This window comes from Rhinopithecus roxellana, chromosome 6 (genome assembly GCF_007565055.1).
Source record: "Rhinopithecus roxellana isolate Shanxi Qingling chromosome 6, ASM756505v1, whole genome shotgun sequence".
Lineage (NCBI taxonomy): Eukaryota > Metazoa > Chordata > Mammalia > Primates > Cercopithecidae > Rhinopithecus > Rhinopithecus roxellana.
The window spans coordinates 86698242-86718159 of record NC_044554.1 but is presented as its reverse complement, the minus strand read 5'-3'; the positions used below and the strand labels follow the sequence as shown (position 1 = coordinate 86718159).

The 19918-nt window shown below is 41.5% G+C and overlaps 1 protein-coding gene across 5 annotated transcripts in view; it reads left to right on the top strand.

The window, feature by feature from the left end:
- The window catches only part of COBL (cordon-bleu WH2 repeat protein), a 310164-nt gene that overhangs the window by 121615 nt on the left and 168631 nt on the right, over nt 1-19918 (top strand). For 3 of the 5 annotated variants that reach the window (XM_010357527.2, XM_010357523.2, XM_010357528.2), the window contains exons 3-5: nt 2234-2444; nt 4736-4964; nt 18101-18198. In XM_010357527.2, the coding sequence (XP_010355829.2) occupies nt 2234-2444; nt 4736-4964; nt 18101-18198 (538 nt within the window). Of the gene's footprint in view, nt 1-2233; nt 2445-4735; nt 4965-7862; nt 7908-18100; nt 18199-19918 lie in introns of all 5 variants that reach the window. The other 2 variants (XM_010357526.2, XM_010357522.2) reach the window with 1 other exon arrangement.

Below are 19918 nucleotides of genomic sequence, written 5' to 3'. Positions count from 1 at the left end.
TTTGCAGACGACATGATCCTGTATATAGAACACCCCATAGTCTTGACCCTAAATCTTCTTAAGCTGTTAAACAATTTCAGCAAAGTCTCAGGATACAAAATTGATGTACAAAAATCCCTAGCATTCCTATACATCAACACAGTTAAGCTGAGAGCCAAATCAGGAATGCAGTCTCATTCACAAGTGCCACAAAAAAGTTATAAAATACCTAGGAATGAAGGTAACCAGCAAGGTGAAAGATCACTACAAGGAGAACTATAAAACACTGCTCAAAGAAATCAGAGATGATACAAACAGATGGAAAGGACAGATCAATATATATGCTGTGCCTATTAAACTATCAATGACATTCTTCACAGAACTAGAAAAAACTATTTTAAAATTCACAGAGAACCAAAAAGTAAACCCAAATAGCCAAGGCAATCCTAAGCAAAAGAACAAAGCTGGAGGCATCATGCTACTTGACTTAAAACTATACTATAGGGCTACAGTAACCAAAACAGCATGCTACTGGTATAAAAACAGACACATAGGGCAATGGAACAGAATGGAGAACCCAAAAATAAGATCACACACCTACAACTATCTGATCTTTGATGAAGCTGACAAAAACAAGCAATGGGGAAAGAATTCCCTATTCAGTAAATGGTGATGGGAAAACTGACTAGCTATGTGCAGAAGACTGAAACTAGACCCCTTCCGTATACCGTGTACAAAAGATAACTCAAGATGGATTAAAGACTTAAATTTAAAACCTAAACTATAAAAACCCTGGAAGACAACCAAGGCAATACCATTCTGGACATAGAACAGTCAAAGATTTTATGATGAAGTCTCCAAAACCAATTGCAACAAAAGCAAAACTTGACAAATGGAATCTAATTAAACTACGGAGCTTCTGCACAGTGAAAGAAACTATAACAGAGTAAACAGATAACCTACAAAATAGGAGAAAATACTTTCCAACTATGCATCTGACAAAAGTCTAATATCCAGCATCTAAAAGGAACTTAAATTGACAAGAAAAAAAACAAACCCCATTAAGAAGTGGGCAAAGGACATGAACAGCCACTTTTCAAGAGAAGACATACATGAGGCCAACAAACATGAAAAAAAGCTCAACATCACTGATCATTAGAGAAATACAAATCAAAACCACAATGAAATACCATCTCACACCAGTCAGAAGGGCTATTATGAAAAAGTCAAAAAACAACAGATACTGGTAAGGTTGCAGAGAAAAAGGAACACTTACACACTGTTGGTGTATAAGGTGGAATTGTAAATTAGTTCAACCATTGTGGAAGACAGTGTGGCAATTCCTCCAAGACCTAAAAACAGAACTACCATTCAACCCAGCAATCCCATTACTTTATACCCAAAGGAATATAAATCATTCTGTCATATGCACATGTACATTCATTGCAGCACTATTCACAATAGCAAAGACATGGAATCAATGTAAAGGCCCATCATTAGTATGTTGGATAAAGAAAATGTAGTACAGATACACCATGGACTACTATGCGTCCATTAAAAAAAAGAACAGGATCATGTCCTTTGTAGAAACGTGGGTGGAGCTAGAGGTCATTATCCTTAGCAAACTAATGCAGCAACAGAGAACCAAATACTGCATGTTCTGACTTATAGGTGGAAACTAAATGATGAGAACACATGGACACATAGAGGGGAACAACAACAACAAACACTGGGGTCTCTCAGAGGATGGAGGGTGGAAGGAGGGAAAGGATCAGAAAAAATAACTAATGGGTACTAGGATTAATACCTGGGTGATAATCTATACAACAAACCCAAGTTTAACTATGTAACAAACCTGCATATATACCCCGAACTTAAAAGTTAAATCAAAAAGATACATTATATTTATGAATAACTGAAAATTTAGTTTCTTGTATGCATGAAAATATTTGTGCTAACAGACCTTAGATGATTCAACTCAACATACCCTTGGATTTAACTAAAAATATAACGATTTTCCAAGCTATTAATTATGATTTTTCTCTTTCAATAGTGTTGTTTGTTAGTGCTGAAAATGTTAACATATTGCTCTACAACCATGCAGAAGGAATTAATGAGCTGCTGTTGTCTTTTTTCATAAGCACATCTAATTTGCTCATTCATCCACTTGTTCATTTGTTCTACCCTTATTTAGCCAGGCAAAAGAGAGAGGACAGTCATTCCTAATAATCATGATTTGTTTTCCTTTTTTCAGCCATGCAATGATGGACCTACTGGTTGAACTTTGCCTTCAGAACCACCTGAATCCATCCCACCACGCCCTTGAAATTCGGTCTTCAGAAACCCAACAGCCTTTGAGTTTTAAGCCAAATACTTTGATTGGGACCCTGAATGTGCATACTGTGTTTGTGAAAGAAAAAGTTCCTGAAGAGAAGGTTAAGCCTGGTCCCCCTAAGGTGCCTGAGGTTAGTAGGTACCTACATGGAGATACTTGTGTCTGAATGTGTGGCAGGTCCTGAGTAGGGGCCAGTGTGGCTCTTCTTATCTAAATACAATGTGGCTGAGAGATTTGTGGCTGAGGCTGCTACTTTCATGCCAGACAAAGCTAGGCACTGAACAGAGTTTGTTTTAGGAGACAAAATATACAGAATTGAATAATGTTCATTGTTGTAACATTGCTCCTTTATATATTATAGAAGAGGAATTGATCTACAGTGAGCTATCCATTAGACCTTCATTCAAAGAGGGACATAGTCTCTAATTCTGTACTTTCTAATATGATAGTCACTGGCCACATGCAGCTTTTTAAAAAATTTGGTATGTTTATTATTGTTATTGTTGTTCATGTAGATTTTTCTTTTTTCATTTTAATTGACACATACAGCTTTTGAACACTTGAAATGTGGCTGGTGTGATTGAGAAACTGAATTTTTAATTTAATTTTAATTTTAAATTTAAATTACCACTAGCTAATGGCTACCTGATTGGACAGTGTAGTTCTAGAATTCTTCCTGACTCAGGAAGCAGTTGGCATCTATAGAGGATTTAAACATCTTCCCAGAGGAAGAGAATAAAAAGGGAAATTTTTTTTTTTTTGAAAAAATGATGTCAGAAATATTTATTCATTGCATTTGGAAAATGACTTATATACATAGCTGTATTCCAGGCTTTTATTAATTAAAATTAATTCTGGTAGCTTATTATATACTTTTATTGTTTTTGTTGTTGTTTTGAGATAGACCTTCACTCTTGTTGCCCAGGCTGGAGTGCAGTGGTGTGATCTTGGCTCATTGCTACCTGTACCTCCCAGGTTCAAGCAGTTCTCCTGCCTCAGTCTCCAGAGTAACTGGAACTACAGTTGCATGCCACCATGCCTGGCTAATTTGTGTATTTAGTAGAGACAGGGTTTCACCATGTTGGCCAGTCTGGTCTTGAACTCCTGACCTCAGGTGAGCCACCTGCCTCAGCATCTCAAAGTGCTGGGATTACAGGCCTGAGCCACCATACCCAGCCTTATTGTACTTTTAAATAAGTCTTTGATACTAATCTTTTAGCTCAAATTAAAAGCAATGTTACTTTCAGATTCTTAGCAAATTTCTAAATTTTCCTGCTTTTAAAAATGGCAGTGCAGCCAACATTAATTTCCTATTAATTTCTAGGATTGATTGGTTAGTGCATTCTCATTGTTGCTCTCGAACACTCTGACCAGAGATTTCCCCTTATTCCTCAAGTAAACAGTGTTTGAGGCAGAGCATCTCTGTATATACCCTGCGTCTTCCCTTGACTTCCTGCTTCTCAGGGCAGGTAAGCCCAGGTGTATGCATGATTCCACTTGTTAGGGCAGGAGAGGACCAGTAAAGGAGCAGTAGGTTCCATATTTTCTCCCAAAATTCGTCGTTATCCCAGCCACTGGGTCCTGGTACGCAGGCTGGAAGAGAGCGTGAGGCCTTCCTTTGCTGCTCCTTTGTTCAATCTACATTTACTGTGTCCAGCTCTGCAGTGTCTTAGCACAATTAGGATGATCAGTAAAAGCGCAAGAAAAATGATCAGTAAAAGTGGAAGAAAAATGACTACCACTTTATCTGCAGTCATTTAGAATTAGTATTCGTCAATTGAGTGTTTTTCTTCCTATTATATGCCTGGTATTTTTTTAAATAAAATATATTTCTAGCTTACATACATATGTGTAGTGTGTATACATAAATACATGTAAGTCTGTGTACACACTGTATATGTTTCATATATGTGTATATAGTATGTATGTACACTATATATATATTTATATATACATCTATGTACATATATAGGTGTTCCTATATTTATGTGACTATATTTGACTCCTTAAAACTTTGACGTCATGTTTTTGGGGGGTTTTTCTTTAAATTATTCATACTACTTCCAAACTATTTCCTTTAGAAAATGCATATAAGTGCCATGTGTTCACATCTGGCCAGAACCCTTGGAAGACAGTAAAGTATATGTGTTGGATTTTAAATGTAGAGTCCTCCCTGATATTTATTTCACTGTGTTGTTAGCAGCTTGTTCACTAGTAAGAGATTCTAAACCAAATTTATTATTCTAGACATTTGTTTTTCAATATTCATTATGCCATTTTCCCCCATGACTCACTCAATTTGTGGAAGAAAGATTCGGGCTACACACAATCCTGTCACACCCAACTGTCAGACTGACACAGGAGTTGAAGCTTTGTGGGAGGATGTCTTACCAAATTCTTTTTGCCTGTGTGTTCTTCCAGAAATCTGTGCGTTTGGTGGTGAATTACCTGCGGACACAAAAAGCTGTTGTGCGTGTGAGCCCTGAGGTTCCTCTCCAGAATATTCTCCCAGTCATTTGTGCAAAGTGTGAGGTCAGCCCAGAGCATGTGGTTCTCCTCAGGGACAACATTGCCGGAGAGGAGCTGGAGCTGTCCAAGTCCCTGAACGAGCTTGGGATAAAGGAGCTCTACGCGTGGGACAACAGAAGAGGTGAGGCCCCGCTGCGCCTTATACATATCCCCGTAATCACACAGATGCGCGGCTTGCACATGTCCCCTGTTGGCTCTCCTGAGCACTCTCGGTAGTGCCAGGGAGAGATGGGTACATGAAGTTACAGGCAAGTCAAGTTGAAGTAGGCAAAAAAGAAATTTGGCCTGTTTTCCTTCCTCTGGATTGAACTGTGCCTCCTTTCTCCCAGCCCTGAACATATCCTTTATCCTTTGTCTCCTTGCAAACTTCCATGACATAAGTAAAAGGGGAAAAGGTGAGGCGAGGTTAGAGCTTATGCTCTGAAGTAACTACTCCAAACCATCTATAATACTTTATTGTGGGTTGGTGGCTCACACTTGTAATCCTGGCACTTTGAGAGGCCGAGGCAGGAGGATGACTGGAGCTCAGGAGTTCAAGACCAACCTGGACAAAATAGTGAGACCCTATCTCTACAAAAAATTTTAAACTTAGCCAGACGCGGTGGTGCTTCACCATTCCTGTAGTACCATCTACTTGAGAGGCTGAGGCTGGAGGATCGCTTGAACCGAGGCGGTTGAAGCTGCACTGAGCTATGATCACACTGTTGCCCTCAGCCTACGTGACAGAGTGAGACCCTGTCTCTTAAAAAAAAAATTATCTTGATTTTCTTTTTCAGTTGCCATTAGCTGCTGTTCCCAGGTTTCAAACATTACTCACATCTAAAACCAGTGGCAGAAATGCATTTAGCTGTTCTCTAAAACTGAACAGTTACAGTGCATGAGATCCATTCCTGAAGATAACTTTAGGGACACCTTAGGCCTCCTTACTGTGTTGCCAGTGTCATCCTGCTCATCGTATGAATCTGGCTCTTAGTATGAGGCCACTGTTAGAGCCACTGGTGAGAGTGGCAGCCCAGAGGCTTGCTGGTGCAGAAACTGATATGTTGTGTAAGCAAATGTTTCTGATTGATATAGAGTGCTAACTGCATATTTTAACTACTGTCAGACCACAGGAAATGTTATATTCCTTGACCTTAGAATGATCAAAATGGACTTTGTAAAAGTTTCTCTTCTAATGAGCCTCTTTTGATGTCTCTTGTCTCTGTTTCATTATTCCACAAATATTGAATATGTTGAGTTTTAAAAATATATACATATTCAAGTTTTTCCTGTTTTTCTATGGCTTGTTTTCTAATTTTTTCCAACAAAAATGTATTTTTTCTTTTCTTTTTCTTTTCTTTTTTTTTTTGAGATGGAGTTTCACTCTTATACCCCAGGCTGGAGTGCAATGGTGTGATATTGGCTCACTGCAACCTCCATCTCCCAGGTTCAAGTGATTCTCCTGCCTCAGCCTCCTGAGTAGCTGAGATTACAGGCACCCGCCACCGTGCTTGGCTAATTTTTGTATTCTTAGTAGAGACGGGGTTTCACCACGTTGGCCAGGCTAGTCTCGAACTCCTGACCTCAGGTGCTCCGCCCACCTTGGCCTCCCAAAGTGCTGGGATTACAGGCGTGAGCCATTGCGCCTGGCCATATTTTTTCTTAATACCAAGTTTATTGTGAAATCCATGATCATAGTGGAATCTCTGTCCAGTCTGTCCTTTCCCCCCCAAGTCAGCCCTTGTCTTCCTGGGTATCTGGCATCTAGATCTGATTTGACATTCAAGAGAGGATTTTGGCTCAATTGAGTATAAGATACATGGACTATTTATTCCTTTAAAAAAAGTACTTTGACATTTGAGAATAATGCTTCTTGTGTTTTATCCAGTGTCTTTTTAAAACACAGACAGAAATACTCTCAGCATCGCTGCACAGGCCAGGTGGCACTGAGTGTATCAGCGCTATTGAAATTTGCTTTACATGACTCTTCGGAAACAGCTTCCATTTGTTAAGATAAAAAGAAAAATGAAAGGAAAACTGTTCCACATTCAGGTGTCTGTAATAAAAAGGCTTACAAGTGTTTCTGTTACATGCCACCACTTGAATGTGTCTTGAAAGGTAGATGTTGAACCTGGCACTTGAGAGAAGTCATATAAAACCTGCCTGTCTGTGAAGGAGAGGATCCAGTCTAGCCCATGGTCATTGGAAATGCAGGAACTGAAGTATTCATGTGATCAGGGGCCCAGAGCATTTCTTCTGATCCTCATACGGGGCAGAGCAGAACATACTGGTGCGGTCAGCTTGGCCGTTCAGATTTTGAAGCACTTCTGCCCTTGGTGGGAACTAGCTGCTTCCAAACCCCCAAGTCCCCCTCTCTACTGTCTTGGACATTTTGGCCCTTTCCACCCCACCCCCAAGGCACCACGAGCTTCCCCACCGTTAGGACTGTGCTCCAGCCCTGTGGCCAGCACCCCTCTCATCTGGACCATGCCTATGCCATACCAGCTGTGACATTTGATTACCATCCCTGCCAAGTGCCTGCCTCCAGCTCACTGTCAAATATTTGAAAAGACACTTGTCTAGAGACCATCCCTGAGGCTCCCTTTCTCCCCTACAACTGTCCTGGGCAGGCCTGCTGGGTGCTGCTGGAGGAGCCCTTGCTTTCACTCCTCTTGGTATTCACTTGGAGGGGAAAGGCTTCCACTCCTGAGCCCTACCACTGCTGGAGAACAGAAGGGCAGCTGGCAGGAGGGCAAGGCATTGCTAGGCAGAGGCCCACCCTCCCCTGGAATCCCTGGTGGGGACATCTTGAAAAAGCCAAGGGCTCTGCTGCCACCTGCGTCCACAGAGGCACTTAGCAGGTTGTGCAGCTGCAGCCCCGAGAGGGCTAGCCCAGAGAGGCAAGCTGACCCAGCAGGAGGCCTTCTCACTGCTGCAGCAGGACAGCCCCCTATGAGCCTTGTGAGAGCCAAGGCCTGGGTCAGGGGCTCCCACACATCTTGAAACTGGACTTCACTCTCTCATTACCTGCCTTTTCCAGTTCGTCTGACCAAAACTCAGTCCGAGCCTTCCCTGAGCTGTCAAGGTACAGTGAACCTGGGGCTTCCCGATCCCCCTGTGAGGCTGCACTTTGCATGGCTCTGGGGTCAGAGCTGCACGGAGGTGATGTTTTTGTGCCAGACTCCAAGGAATGGAAGTTTGGCTTGGGGCCCTTCTGAAGGTGCATGCCCGGCCGACATGAGATTTTGGTTTGGTTTCTTGATTACCTGGTTGGTTTAAAGAAGAATGCTTCTTATGAGAATTTGCCAAGAGAATTTGCCATGATGAGAAAACGCTTCTTATGAGAATTTCTCATCTAATTGGTGAGAAATGAGGGAGGCAGTCACAGAAAACAAATTCTGTTGCCCAGTAATTCAAGACAGAGCAGAAGTGGTGCACACGGGAAAGGCACCCTTTCCTTTTCACCTGTGCCTGCCCGTGCTTACCTGCCCCTGAAGGCCATCCTGCATGCTACAGAATTTGGGACAGTATGGATTTTAAAATTTAACCTTTTCTGTTATAGACAAGTATGCAAATGATTAGTCCAGATTTTGCATTTATTCCGACATCTATTTAAAAGTTTCTCTCATAGAGATATTTCTGTACAGAAAGAGATATTTCTCTACAGAAAGAGATGTTTATATGTATATATAGACAGATACAGAGATACATATGTGTGTATGTGTGTATATATATACTTAATCATATACACATATGCATATGCATATATAGAATGCCCATTGTACATTTGCAGATGTTGACCTGGTCCCCTCCTTCCATTTACTGCTTGCTGGCCTTGTCCTGGTCACTGAGTCTCCTCCTGTAGACAAGTGAGTGGTTTGGACTCATTGGTCTTTAAGGGTCCTTCATCCTTCATCCTTCTCTGCCCCTCTGTAATTCATCTTTAACATTTTTCAAATCATTGTAATGCTCCAGAAAGTAAAACTTTCTTGCAGATTAAGTGTGAGTTTCCAGATTTTTCTTAATATTTAATTACTTGTAAATTAGAGTAAATTCAAACAAAATAAATGCCACCCTCAGCTTATCATACCATAGGCACTGTGGGTTCTAGAGCTCACTTGCGTATGTTCGAGGGCTGGCTACGCATCAGTTGTTCATGGTTACTCCGCTTTATAGCCAGGCAGCCTCTGGACATTTTGGCTGATGGCAACACCGAATTCTACTTTTCTCCCAAACCAATTCTTCTTCAGTGTCTGCCAAGCCTCAGAGGCCTCGTAGGAGGCCCCTATCAGTTAGTGACTGAGACCAAAGCCTCACCTCTAAAAATAGACCATCTGCGTTAGGCCCAGCTCAGCATTGTGAGTCTCAGGGCCCTGGTGCCTCTACACAGCCGCGGGCTGTAGCTGCATGAGAAAAGTGTCACTACTGTTGAGGGGCAGTTCTGGTGCTGGGGCTGTCCTGGAGCCTTCATCAGGGAGCCGACCTCAGTCCTTAGGGGTGATGATCAGCCACTGTGTCATTCAAGAAGAGAAACAACAGGCTAGATTTCATTGCAGTTTTCTGATGCAGTCTGTCCTTTCTGTGGTCAGTGTAATACAGCTTGTGTACCAGGAACATGTTCTACTTCTCGATTATCAGTAGGATACTATGATGCCATCTGTTTTAACATTGACAGTTTCTCAACTTACGATTTTTCAACTTTACCATGGTGTGAAAGTGCTATGCATTCAGTATGCTCCTGGACTTACGATGGGGTCACGTCTGGATAAAGCCACCGTGAACTGACAATATAACCCCATCATCAGTTCGCGAGCATCCATTGGTCCATGTCACATACCACTCAATTCTAGAAACATCCTTGGTTATAAACATACAAAATAAAGCATATAATAGTTGAGATGTAGTCTTAACTGTGTGCTGTTTTCCTCTTTATAGCTCTGTAGCTAATAGAGGGCTTGGTGCAACTAACTTTGCAGCACGTTTGCACACATGCATTGGTGCTGCTGCACCATGTTGCAGCAGGGCCTCTGGTTTGGGTACTGTGCGATGTGGAGCCTGCTTGATGCCTCCGCTGGAGCCTCCTGCATGTAACTGAGTGTCCTGGCCCTGCCCTGGTAGCTAGGACATGTACCTCTGCTCCTACAGAGTGATTTCAGGAGCGTGTGTGCTGGGTTTTTGCTTTGCTGTGTGGACACTATCAGTGTTCATGCCTGTGTTATTAATGTACTGACTGCTGTGTGTGTTCTCTGACTCAAATATGAAATCATATATTAGCAGATCAAGAAGTTAATTGAGGGTTACCTTATTTGCATTAATAGTCTTATGGCAGAATTTGTAAAATCCCAGTCCATGATTCTGTCACCAATGGTCTAGAGCTCTTGCTCTTGTCTAGAGCAGTTGACAGTGATATGGGAAAAATAATTTTTCTATCCTCCAGGAACACCTCCACTTTCTTCCTCTTGTCATATCTATATGCCCTGGCAGGGAAGAATGGAATGAAGTAATGACAAAGGCTTTTCCTGAACAAATAAATGTATGATACTAGTGAGCAGTGTGCTGAGCTGGGTGAGTGCCATCATGTGCGCTTACTGCACTCACCCTCAACCTGCACATGAAGCTGCTGAGACTTGGAGAAGCTAAGTGGTTTTCCCAAATGTGCCTCACACATGGGCGCTCTTAATCTCTTGACACCACTCCCCAAGCATGTTCTCCAGACCCTCAGCTTAAGCCTCCTTAGGGGCTAGTTTGACTGTGTAGTGCTGGGCACTGCACCCAGGGTTTCTTATTCTGGGGGTCTGGAGTGGGCCCACGGATTCTTACCTCTCACAAGTTCCCAGTGATGCTGATGCTGCAGGTTCCGTCTCGCTTTGGGAACCACGACCCGTGGCTCTCTTGTCAGCTGGCAGACACATCTGGCCTTCAGTGTGATTGTCTGGAATTTGAAAGTGTCCAACTTGGCTCTAGAATCCTGATGAAGAAAAATTCAAGAGGGGCTGAGGATTTTGAGCTTCAGAAAAAAGGAAGAAGAGAACACTTGCCCCCCTAGAGAATGTAATTTGAAAGGAAAACATTCTGGATGCAGTAGAAGGAAAATCTGGAAATGTGGTTCCTGGGAGATTTGTTGAGGTTGTTTCAAATACCACCTGGGGAGCCCATACTGTTAATCCATTTTCTGGAAATGAGCAGGAAGGCTGCTGATTTAGTTACAGTTTGTACCTCACTCATAATTCTTAAAGCAGGTGTATTGCACTGATGTCACAGTCTTAGAGCTGTGCTCATGTGGCAGCCACAGCCTCATGTGGCTCTTGCATGTGCCCAGTCCATACTGCGATGTGCTGTAAGCCTAAAGGCCTGCTGGATTTTGAAGACTTAGCACCAAAACCAATGTAAAATATCTCATCAATACTTTTTATATTGACTGAATGATAGAATGACAATATTTTAGATATATTGGATTAAATGAAATTATTACAATTAATTTTACTTGGTTCTTTTTAATGTAGCTACTAGAAAATGTAAAATTACATATGTGGTCTGGTTGAGCTTTCTTTTGGACAGCTCTGCCCTAGAACTTTATTAATTTTGTCATTCTCCAAAAGGGCACAACCACACCCAGAGAAAATGCCTCCATCATCCCTAAAAGACTGTGTAAGAACCTGTAGTGATTTCCCAAATGGGCCTGAGGCCTTGAGGACAGCTTTGAAAGAAATAGTTGATGGTTTTCCCTCTCTTACAAGAACTTAAAGTTTAAGAGTAGAGGATTCATTTATTAAGATTTTTCGGGGGTGGAGCAAGATGGCCGAATAGGAACAGCTCCAGTCTCCAACTCCCAGCACGAGCAACACAGAAGACCGGTGATTTCTGCATTTTCAACTGAGGTACTGGGGTCATCTCACTAGGGAGTGCCGGACAATCGGTGCTGGTCAGCTGCTGCAGCCCGACCAGCGAGCGCTGAAGCAGGGCGAGGCATCGCCTCACCTGGGAAGCGCAAGGGTGAAGGGAATCCCTTTTCCTAGCCAGGGGAACTGAGACACACAACACCTGGAAAATCGGCTAACTCCCACCCCAATATTGCGCTTTAAGCAAACGGGCACACCAGGAGAATATATCCCACACCTGGCCGGGAGGGTCCCACACACACGGAGCCTCCCTCATTGCTAACACAGCAGTCTGCCATCTAACCACAAGGCAGCAGCGAGGCTGGGGGAGGGGCGCCCGCCATTGCTGAGGCTTAAGTAGGTAAACAAAGCCGCTGGGAAGCTCCAACTGGGCGGAGCTCACAGCAGCTCAAGGAAACCTGCCTGTCTCTGTAGACTCCACCTCTGGGGACAGGGCACAGCTAAAAACAACAACAACAACAAAAAGGCAGCAGAACCTCTGCAGACGCAAACGACTCTGTCTGACAGCTTTGAAGAGAGCAGTGGATCTCCCAACACGGAGGTTGAGATCTGAGAAGGGACAGACTGCCTGCTCAAGTGGGTCCCTGACCCCTGAGTAGCCGAACTGGGAGAAATCCCCCACTAGGGGCAGTCTGACACCCCACACCTCACAGGGTGGAGTACACCCCTGACAGGAAGCTTCCAAAGTAAGAATCAGACAGGTACACTTGCTGTTCAGCAATATTCTATGTTCTGCAACCTCTGCTGCTGATACCCAGGCAAACAGGGTCTGGAGTGGACCTCAAGCAATCTCCAACAGACCAACAGACAGTCCTTCTGACTGTCAGAAGGAAAACTATCAAACAGGAAGGACACCTATACCAAAACCCCATCAGTATGTCACCATCATCAAAGACCAGAGACAGATAAAACCACAAAGATGGGGGAAGAGCAGGGCAGAAAAGCTGGAAATTCAAAAAATAAGAGCGCATTTCCCCCTGCAAAGGAGCGCAGCTCATCGCCAGCAACGGATCAAAGCTGGTCAGAGAATGACTTTGACGAGATGAGAGAAGAAGGCTTCAGTCCATCAAACTTCTCAGAGCTAAAGGAGGAATTACGTACCCAGCGCAAAGAAACTAAAAATCTTGAAAAAAGAGTGGAAGAATTGACAGCTAGACTAATTAATGCAGAGAAGGTCATAAACGAAATGACAGAGATAAAAACCATGACACGAGAAATACGTGACAAATGCACAAGCTTCAGTAACCGACTCGATCAACTGGAAGAAAGAGTATCAGCGATTGAGGATCAAATGAAGGAAATGAAGCGAGAAGAGAAACCAAAAGAAAAAAGAAGAAAAAGAAATGAACAAAGCCTGCAAGAAGTATGGGATTATGTAAAAAGACCAAATCTACATCTGATTGGGGTGCCTGAAAGTGAGGGGGAAAATGGAACCAAGTTGGAAAAAACTCTTCAGGTTATCATCCAGTAGAACTTCCCCAACCTAGTAGGGCAGGCCAACATTCAAATTCAGGAAATACAGAGAATGCCACAAAGATACTCCTCGAGAAGAGCAACTCCAAGACACATAATTGCCAGATTCACCAAAGTTGAAATGAAGGAAAAAAATCTTAAGGGCAGCCAGAGAGAAAGGTCGGGTTACCCACAAAGGGAAGCCCATCAGACTAACAGCAGATCTCTCGGCAGAAACTCTACAAGCCAGAAGAGAGTGGGGGCCAATATTCAACGTTCTTCAAGAAAAGAATTTTCAACCCAGAATTTCATATCCAGCCAAACTAAGTTTCATAAGTGAAGGAGAAATAAAATCCTTTACAGATAAGCAAATGCTTAGAGATTTTGTCACCACCAGGCCTGCCTTACAAGAGACCCTGAAGGAAGCCCTAAACATGGAAAGGAACAACCAGTACCAGCCATTGCAAAAACATGCCAAAATGTAAAGACCATCGAGGCTAGGAAGAAACTGCATCAACTAACGAGCAAAATAACCAGTTAATATCATAATGGCAGGATCAAGTTCACACATAACAATATTAACCTTAAATGTTAATGGACTGAATGCTCCAATTAAAAGACACAGACTGGCAAACTGGATAAAGAGTCAAGACCCATCAGTCTGCTGTATTCAGGAGACCCATCTCACATGCAGAGACATACATAGGCTCAAAATAAAGGGATGGAGGAAGATCTACCAAGCAAATGGAGAACAAAAAAAAGCAGGGGTTGCAATCCTTGTCTCTGATAAAACAGACTTTAAACCATCAAAGATCAAAAGAGACAAAGAAGGCCATTACATAATGGTAAAGGGATCAATTCAACAGGAAGAGCTAACTATCCTAAATATATATGCACCCAATACAGGAGCACCCAGATTCATAAAGCAAGTCCTTAGAGACTTACAAAGAGACTTAGACTCCCATACAATAATAATGGGAGACTTCAACACTCCACTGTCAACATTAGACAGATCAACGAGACAGAAAGTTAACAAGGATATCCAGGAATTGAACTCATCTCTGCACCAAGCGGACCTAATAGACATCTATAGAACTCTCCACCCCAAATCAACAGAATATACATTCTTCTCAGCACCACGTCGCACTTATTCCAAAATTGACCACATAATTGGAAGTAAAGCACTCCTCAGCAAATGTACAAGAACAGAAATTATAACAAACTGTCTCTCAGACCACAGTGCAATCAAACTAGAACTCAGGACTAAGAAACTCAATCAAAACCGCTCAACTACATGGAAACTAAACAACCTGATCCTGAATGACTACTGGGTACATAATGAAATGAAAGCAGAAATAAAGACGTTCTTTGAAACCAGTGAGAACAAAGATACAACATACCAGAATCTCTGGGACACATTTAAAGCAGTGTGTAGAGGGAAATTGATAGCACTAAATGCCCACAAGAGAAAGCAGGAAAGATCTAAAATTGACACTTTAACATCACAATTAAAAGAACTAGAGAGGCAAGAGCAAACACATTCAAAAGCTAGCAGAAGGCAAGAAATAACTAAGATCAGAGCAGAACTGAAGGAGATAGAGACACAAAAAACCCTCCAAAAAATCAATGAATCCAGGAGTTGGTTTTTTGAAAAGATGAAGAAAATTGACAGACCGCTAGCAAGACTAATAAAGAAGAAAAGAGAGAGGAATCAAATAGATGCAATAAAAAATGATAAAGGGGATATCACCACCGACCCCACAGAAATACAAACTACCATCAGAGAATACTATAAATACCTCTACGCAAATCAACTAGAAAATCTAGAAGAAATGGATAATTTCCTGGACACTTACACTCTTCCAAGACTAAACCAGGAAGAAGTTGAATCCCTGAATAGACCAATAGCAGGCTCTGAAATTGAGGCAATAATTAATAGCCTACCCACTAAAAAAAGTGCAGGACCAGATGGATTCACAGCTGAATTCTACCAGAGGTACAAGGAGGAGCTGGTACCATTCCTTCTGAAACTATTCCAATCAATAGAAAAAGAGGGAATCCTCCCTAACTCATTTTATGAGGCCAACATCATCCTGATACCAAAGCCTGGCAGAGACACAACAAAAAAAGAGAATTTTAGACCAATATCCCTGATGAACATCGATGCAAAAATCCTCAATAAAATACTGGCAAACCGGATTCAGCAGCACATCAAAAAGCTTATCCCCCATGATCAAGTGGGCTTCATCCCTGGGATGCAAGGCTGGTTCAACATTCACAAATCAATAAACGTAATCCAGCATATAAACCGAACCAAAGACAAGAACCACATGATTATCTCAATAGATGCAGAAAAGGCTTTTGACAAAATTCAACAGCCCTTCATGCTAAAAACGCTCAATAAATTCGGTATTGATGGAACGTACCTCAAAATAATAAGAGCTATTTATGACAAACCCACAGCTAATATCATACTGAATGGGCAAAAACTGGAAAAATTCCCTTTGAAAACTGGCACAAGACAGGGTTGCCCTCTCTCACCACTCCTATTCAACATAGTGTTGGAAGTTCTGGCTAGGGCAATCAGGCAAGAGAAAGAAATCAAGGGTATTCAGTTAGGAAAAGAAGAAGTCAAATTGTCCCTGTTTGCAGATGACATGACTGTATATTTAGAAAACCCCATTGTCTCAGCCCAAAATCTCCTTAAGCTGATAAGCAACTTCAGCAAAGTCTCAGGATACAAAATTAATGTGCAAAAATCACAAGCATTCTTATACACCAGTAACAGACAAACAGAGAGCCAAATCATGAATGAACTTCCATTCACAATTGCTTCAAAGAGAATAAAATACCTAGGAATCCAACTTACAAGGGATGTAAAGGACCTCTTCAAGGAGAACTACAAACCACTGCTCAGTGAAATAAAAGAGGACACTAACAAATGGAAGAACATACCATGCTCATGGATAGGAAGAATCAATATCGTGAAAATGGCCATACTGTCCAAGGTAATTTATAGATTCAATGCCATCCCCATCAAGCTACCAATGAGTTTCTTCACAGAATTGGAAAAACCTGCTTTAAAGTTCATATGGAACCAAAAAAGAGCCCACATTGCCAAGACAATCCTAAGTCAAAAGGACAAAGCTGGAGGCGTCACGCTACCTGACTTCAAACTATACTACAAGGCTACAGTAACCAAAACAGCATGGTACTGGTACCAAAACGGAGATATAGACCAATGGAACAGAACAGAGTCCTCAGAAATAATACCACACATCTACAGCCATCTGATCTTTGACAAACCTGAGAGAAACAAGAAATGGGGAAAGGATTCCCTATTTAATAAATGGTGCTGGGAAAATTGGCTAGCCATAAGTAGAAAGCTGAAACTGGATCCTTTCCTTACTCCTTATACGAAGATTAATTCAAGATGGATTAGAGACTTAAATGTTAGACCTAATACCATAAAAACCCTAGAAGAAAACCTAGGTAATACCATTCAGGACATAGGCATGGGCAAGGACTTCATGTCTAAAACACCAAAAGCAACGGCAGCAAAAGCCAAAATTGACAAATGGGATCTAATTAAACTAAAGAGCTTCTGCACAGCAAAAGAAACTACCACCAGAGTGAACAGGCAACCTACAGAATGGGAGAAAATGTTTGCAATCTACTCATCTGACAAAGGGCTAATATTCAGAATCTACAAAGAACTCAAACAAACATACAAGAAAAAAACAAACAACCCCATCAAAAAGTGGGCAAAGGATATGAACAGACATTTCTCAAAAGAAGACATTCATACAGCCAACAGATACATGAAAAAATGCTCATCATCACTGGCCATCAGAGAAATGCAAATCAAAACCACAATGAGATACCATCTCACACCAGTTAGAACGGCAATCATTAAAAAGTCAGGAAACAACAGATGTTGGAGAGGATGTGGAGAAATAGGAACACTTTTACACTGTTGGTGGGATTGTAAACTAGTTCAACCATAATGGAAAACAGTATGGCAATTCCTCAAGGATCTAGAAGTAGATGTGCCATATGACCCAGCCATCCCACTACTGGGTATATACCCAAAGGATTATAAATTATTCTACTACAAAGACACATGCACACGTATGTTTATTGCGGCACTATTCACAATAGCAAAGACTTGGAATCAACCCAAATGTCCATCTGTGACAGACTGGATTAAGAAAATGTGGCACATATACACCATGGAATACTATGCAGCCATAAAAAAGGATGAGTTTGCGTCCTTTGTAGGGACATGGATGCAGCTGGAAACCATCATTCTTAGCAAACTATCACAAGAACAGAAAACCAAACACCGCATGTTCTCACTCATAGGTGGGAACTGAGCAATGAGATCACTTGGACTCGGGAAGGGGAACGTCACACACTGGGGCCTATCATGGGGAGGGGGGAGGGGGGAGGGATTGCATTGGGAGTTATACATGATATAAATGATGAATTGATGGGTGCTGACGAGTTGATGGGTGCAGCACACCAACATGGCACAAGTATACATATGTAACAAACCTGCACGTTATGCACATGTACCCTAGAACTTAAAGTATAATAAAAATAAACAATAAAAAAAAACTTAAAAATAAATAAATAAATAAAAACAAAATCTGTTATTTAAATTAATCTGAATAAAAAAAGATAAATTGATTTCCATGTAATATCCATGAAGGCAGGAATGTTTTGCCTGTGTCATGGTAAGCTGAGAATATGTGCCTTTTGAATGAATAAGTATATGTGGCAAATGAATGTGGCATTAAAAAGTCTAAGTAATTTTTGGATTATTAAATTAATCTCCAAAAAAAAAAAAAAAAGATTTTTAAAGTGAAGTATTTAATCTCTTGTTTCAGATTCTGAAAAATAACTTAGTGCTTTTTTTTTCCAGAAACCTTTAGGAAATCATCACTTGGCAATGATGAGACAGATAAAGAGAAGAAAAAATTTCTGGGATTTTTCAAAGTTAATAAAAGAAGCAATAGTAAGGTAATGGATTAAATACACATATGATTTTGTATCATGTAAAAAAATAGTTTCTAAAGATATATGCATTCAACCTGTCCTGGAACTTCTCTAAATAATTCTATTTAGGAATACTAATTCCTTCAGGTAAAACAGCTTATTAGCATGCAGTGGAATGACGGGCTGTGCTTCCACACTTGATCCCAAAAAGAGTCATTTTGGGTGATGGTGTTTTATTCACTGGGGAACAGGAAGCCTGTAGGCTCCTAATGACCAGGGCCATGAGCCCTTCTGCCTGCGGGTGTTCTGGTGCATCCGCAGACCTCTGCCTGTGGCTGAAACTCAGGAAATCTTGTTGAGATTCATGAATGACTGAATGGATGTTATAATTAAGTGTAAACAGTCAATATTGCTATCAGTGAACTATAGCTTATGCCTTGTGGCAGAGAAGAGTATCAGTCATTGAACTTGTCTGCTTGCTAGTAATTTTTAGTTGTTCTTCGGTACTCCTGATATGATCTGGGAATATACCATGTGATAAGTTAATTTTATTGATCTTGTTGGTGTTTATGAAACACATCTTAAAGTCATATTTTGGACACAATATTCTAGAGTAGTTAAGTCATAGTACCCAGAATAAAAATGAAGATTTTTATAATTAATTATAAGATTATCAAACCCATAAATGCCTTCTGATTACCAAGAAAAGAAAATGCTCATTATCCCTATTTATATTTGTTTCACAAGTATATTTTACTAATATCTAGTATTTTATCCTTACTAATAAATGAGACTAAAAAAGACAAAACTGTTCCAGTGAATGTTAGGTGTTAATTCCACTAGCTGAGTTTGGAAGCGTGCTCCATCTGTATATTTCTAGAAGAGATGTGAAGACTGGGGACTCAAGTTTGTATGCAGACTTTCTCAGTGCCATGGTGCAGATAGGTGCATGTAGCCCAAGGCTGGACACCTGATTTCCTGCCCTTCAGTGGCCTGTGGTGCAGCCTCTGGTGTTAAAATTGTGTTTCACCAGGTTTGTTGATATGGATACCAGAGCTCAGAGAAATAAAGTAACCTTCTTAGTGTCCCAGGCTTAGACACAGATGTGTCTGCGTGCAGAGCCAGCATGTCCCTGTAGCCCTGTGGTGTTTGGGAAGGGAAGAGGAGAATGAGAGCCAGATGAGAATAGAAGGTCCAGTGGAGCTCAGCTGAACTGGCAGAGACTTCCTGTCTTTAAGAGTTTTTCACAAACCTCAGATTATTTTTTTTTCACCTCTGCTGAAGCTTCGGTAATGGTTTTGTGATTCTCTTATACTTAAGAGATTGTGCTTTTCCCCATGTTTCTGCATATCATTTGAAAATCTGTACTCCATGCATGTCTATGTAAGACCTTTGGATCCCTGACATTTTCTATCCCCTCCCTCTCTCCAACTATCCCTTCCTCTCCTCTTCTCTTCCCTCCTACTCTTCTGACTTCCTTTCCTATCAGAATTATTTGAAATTACAGAATTAGAATTTTGTGACTGGGTGCAGTGGCTCGCAAATGTAATCCCAGCACTTTGGGAGGCTGAGGTGGGCAGGTCACCTGAGGTCAGGAGTTCAAGACCAGCCTGGCCAATGCAGTGAAACCCTGTCTCTATTAAAAATACAAAAATTAGCCAGGCGTGGTGGCAGGTGCCTGTAACCCGAGCTACTCAAGAGATTGAAGCAGGAGAATCGCTTGAACACGGGAGGCAGAGGTTGC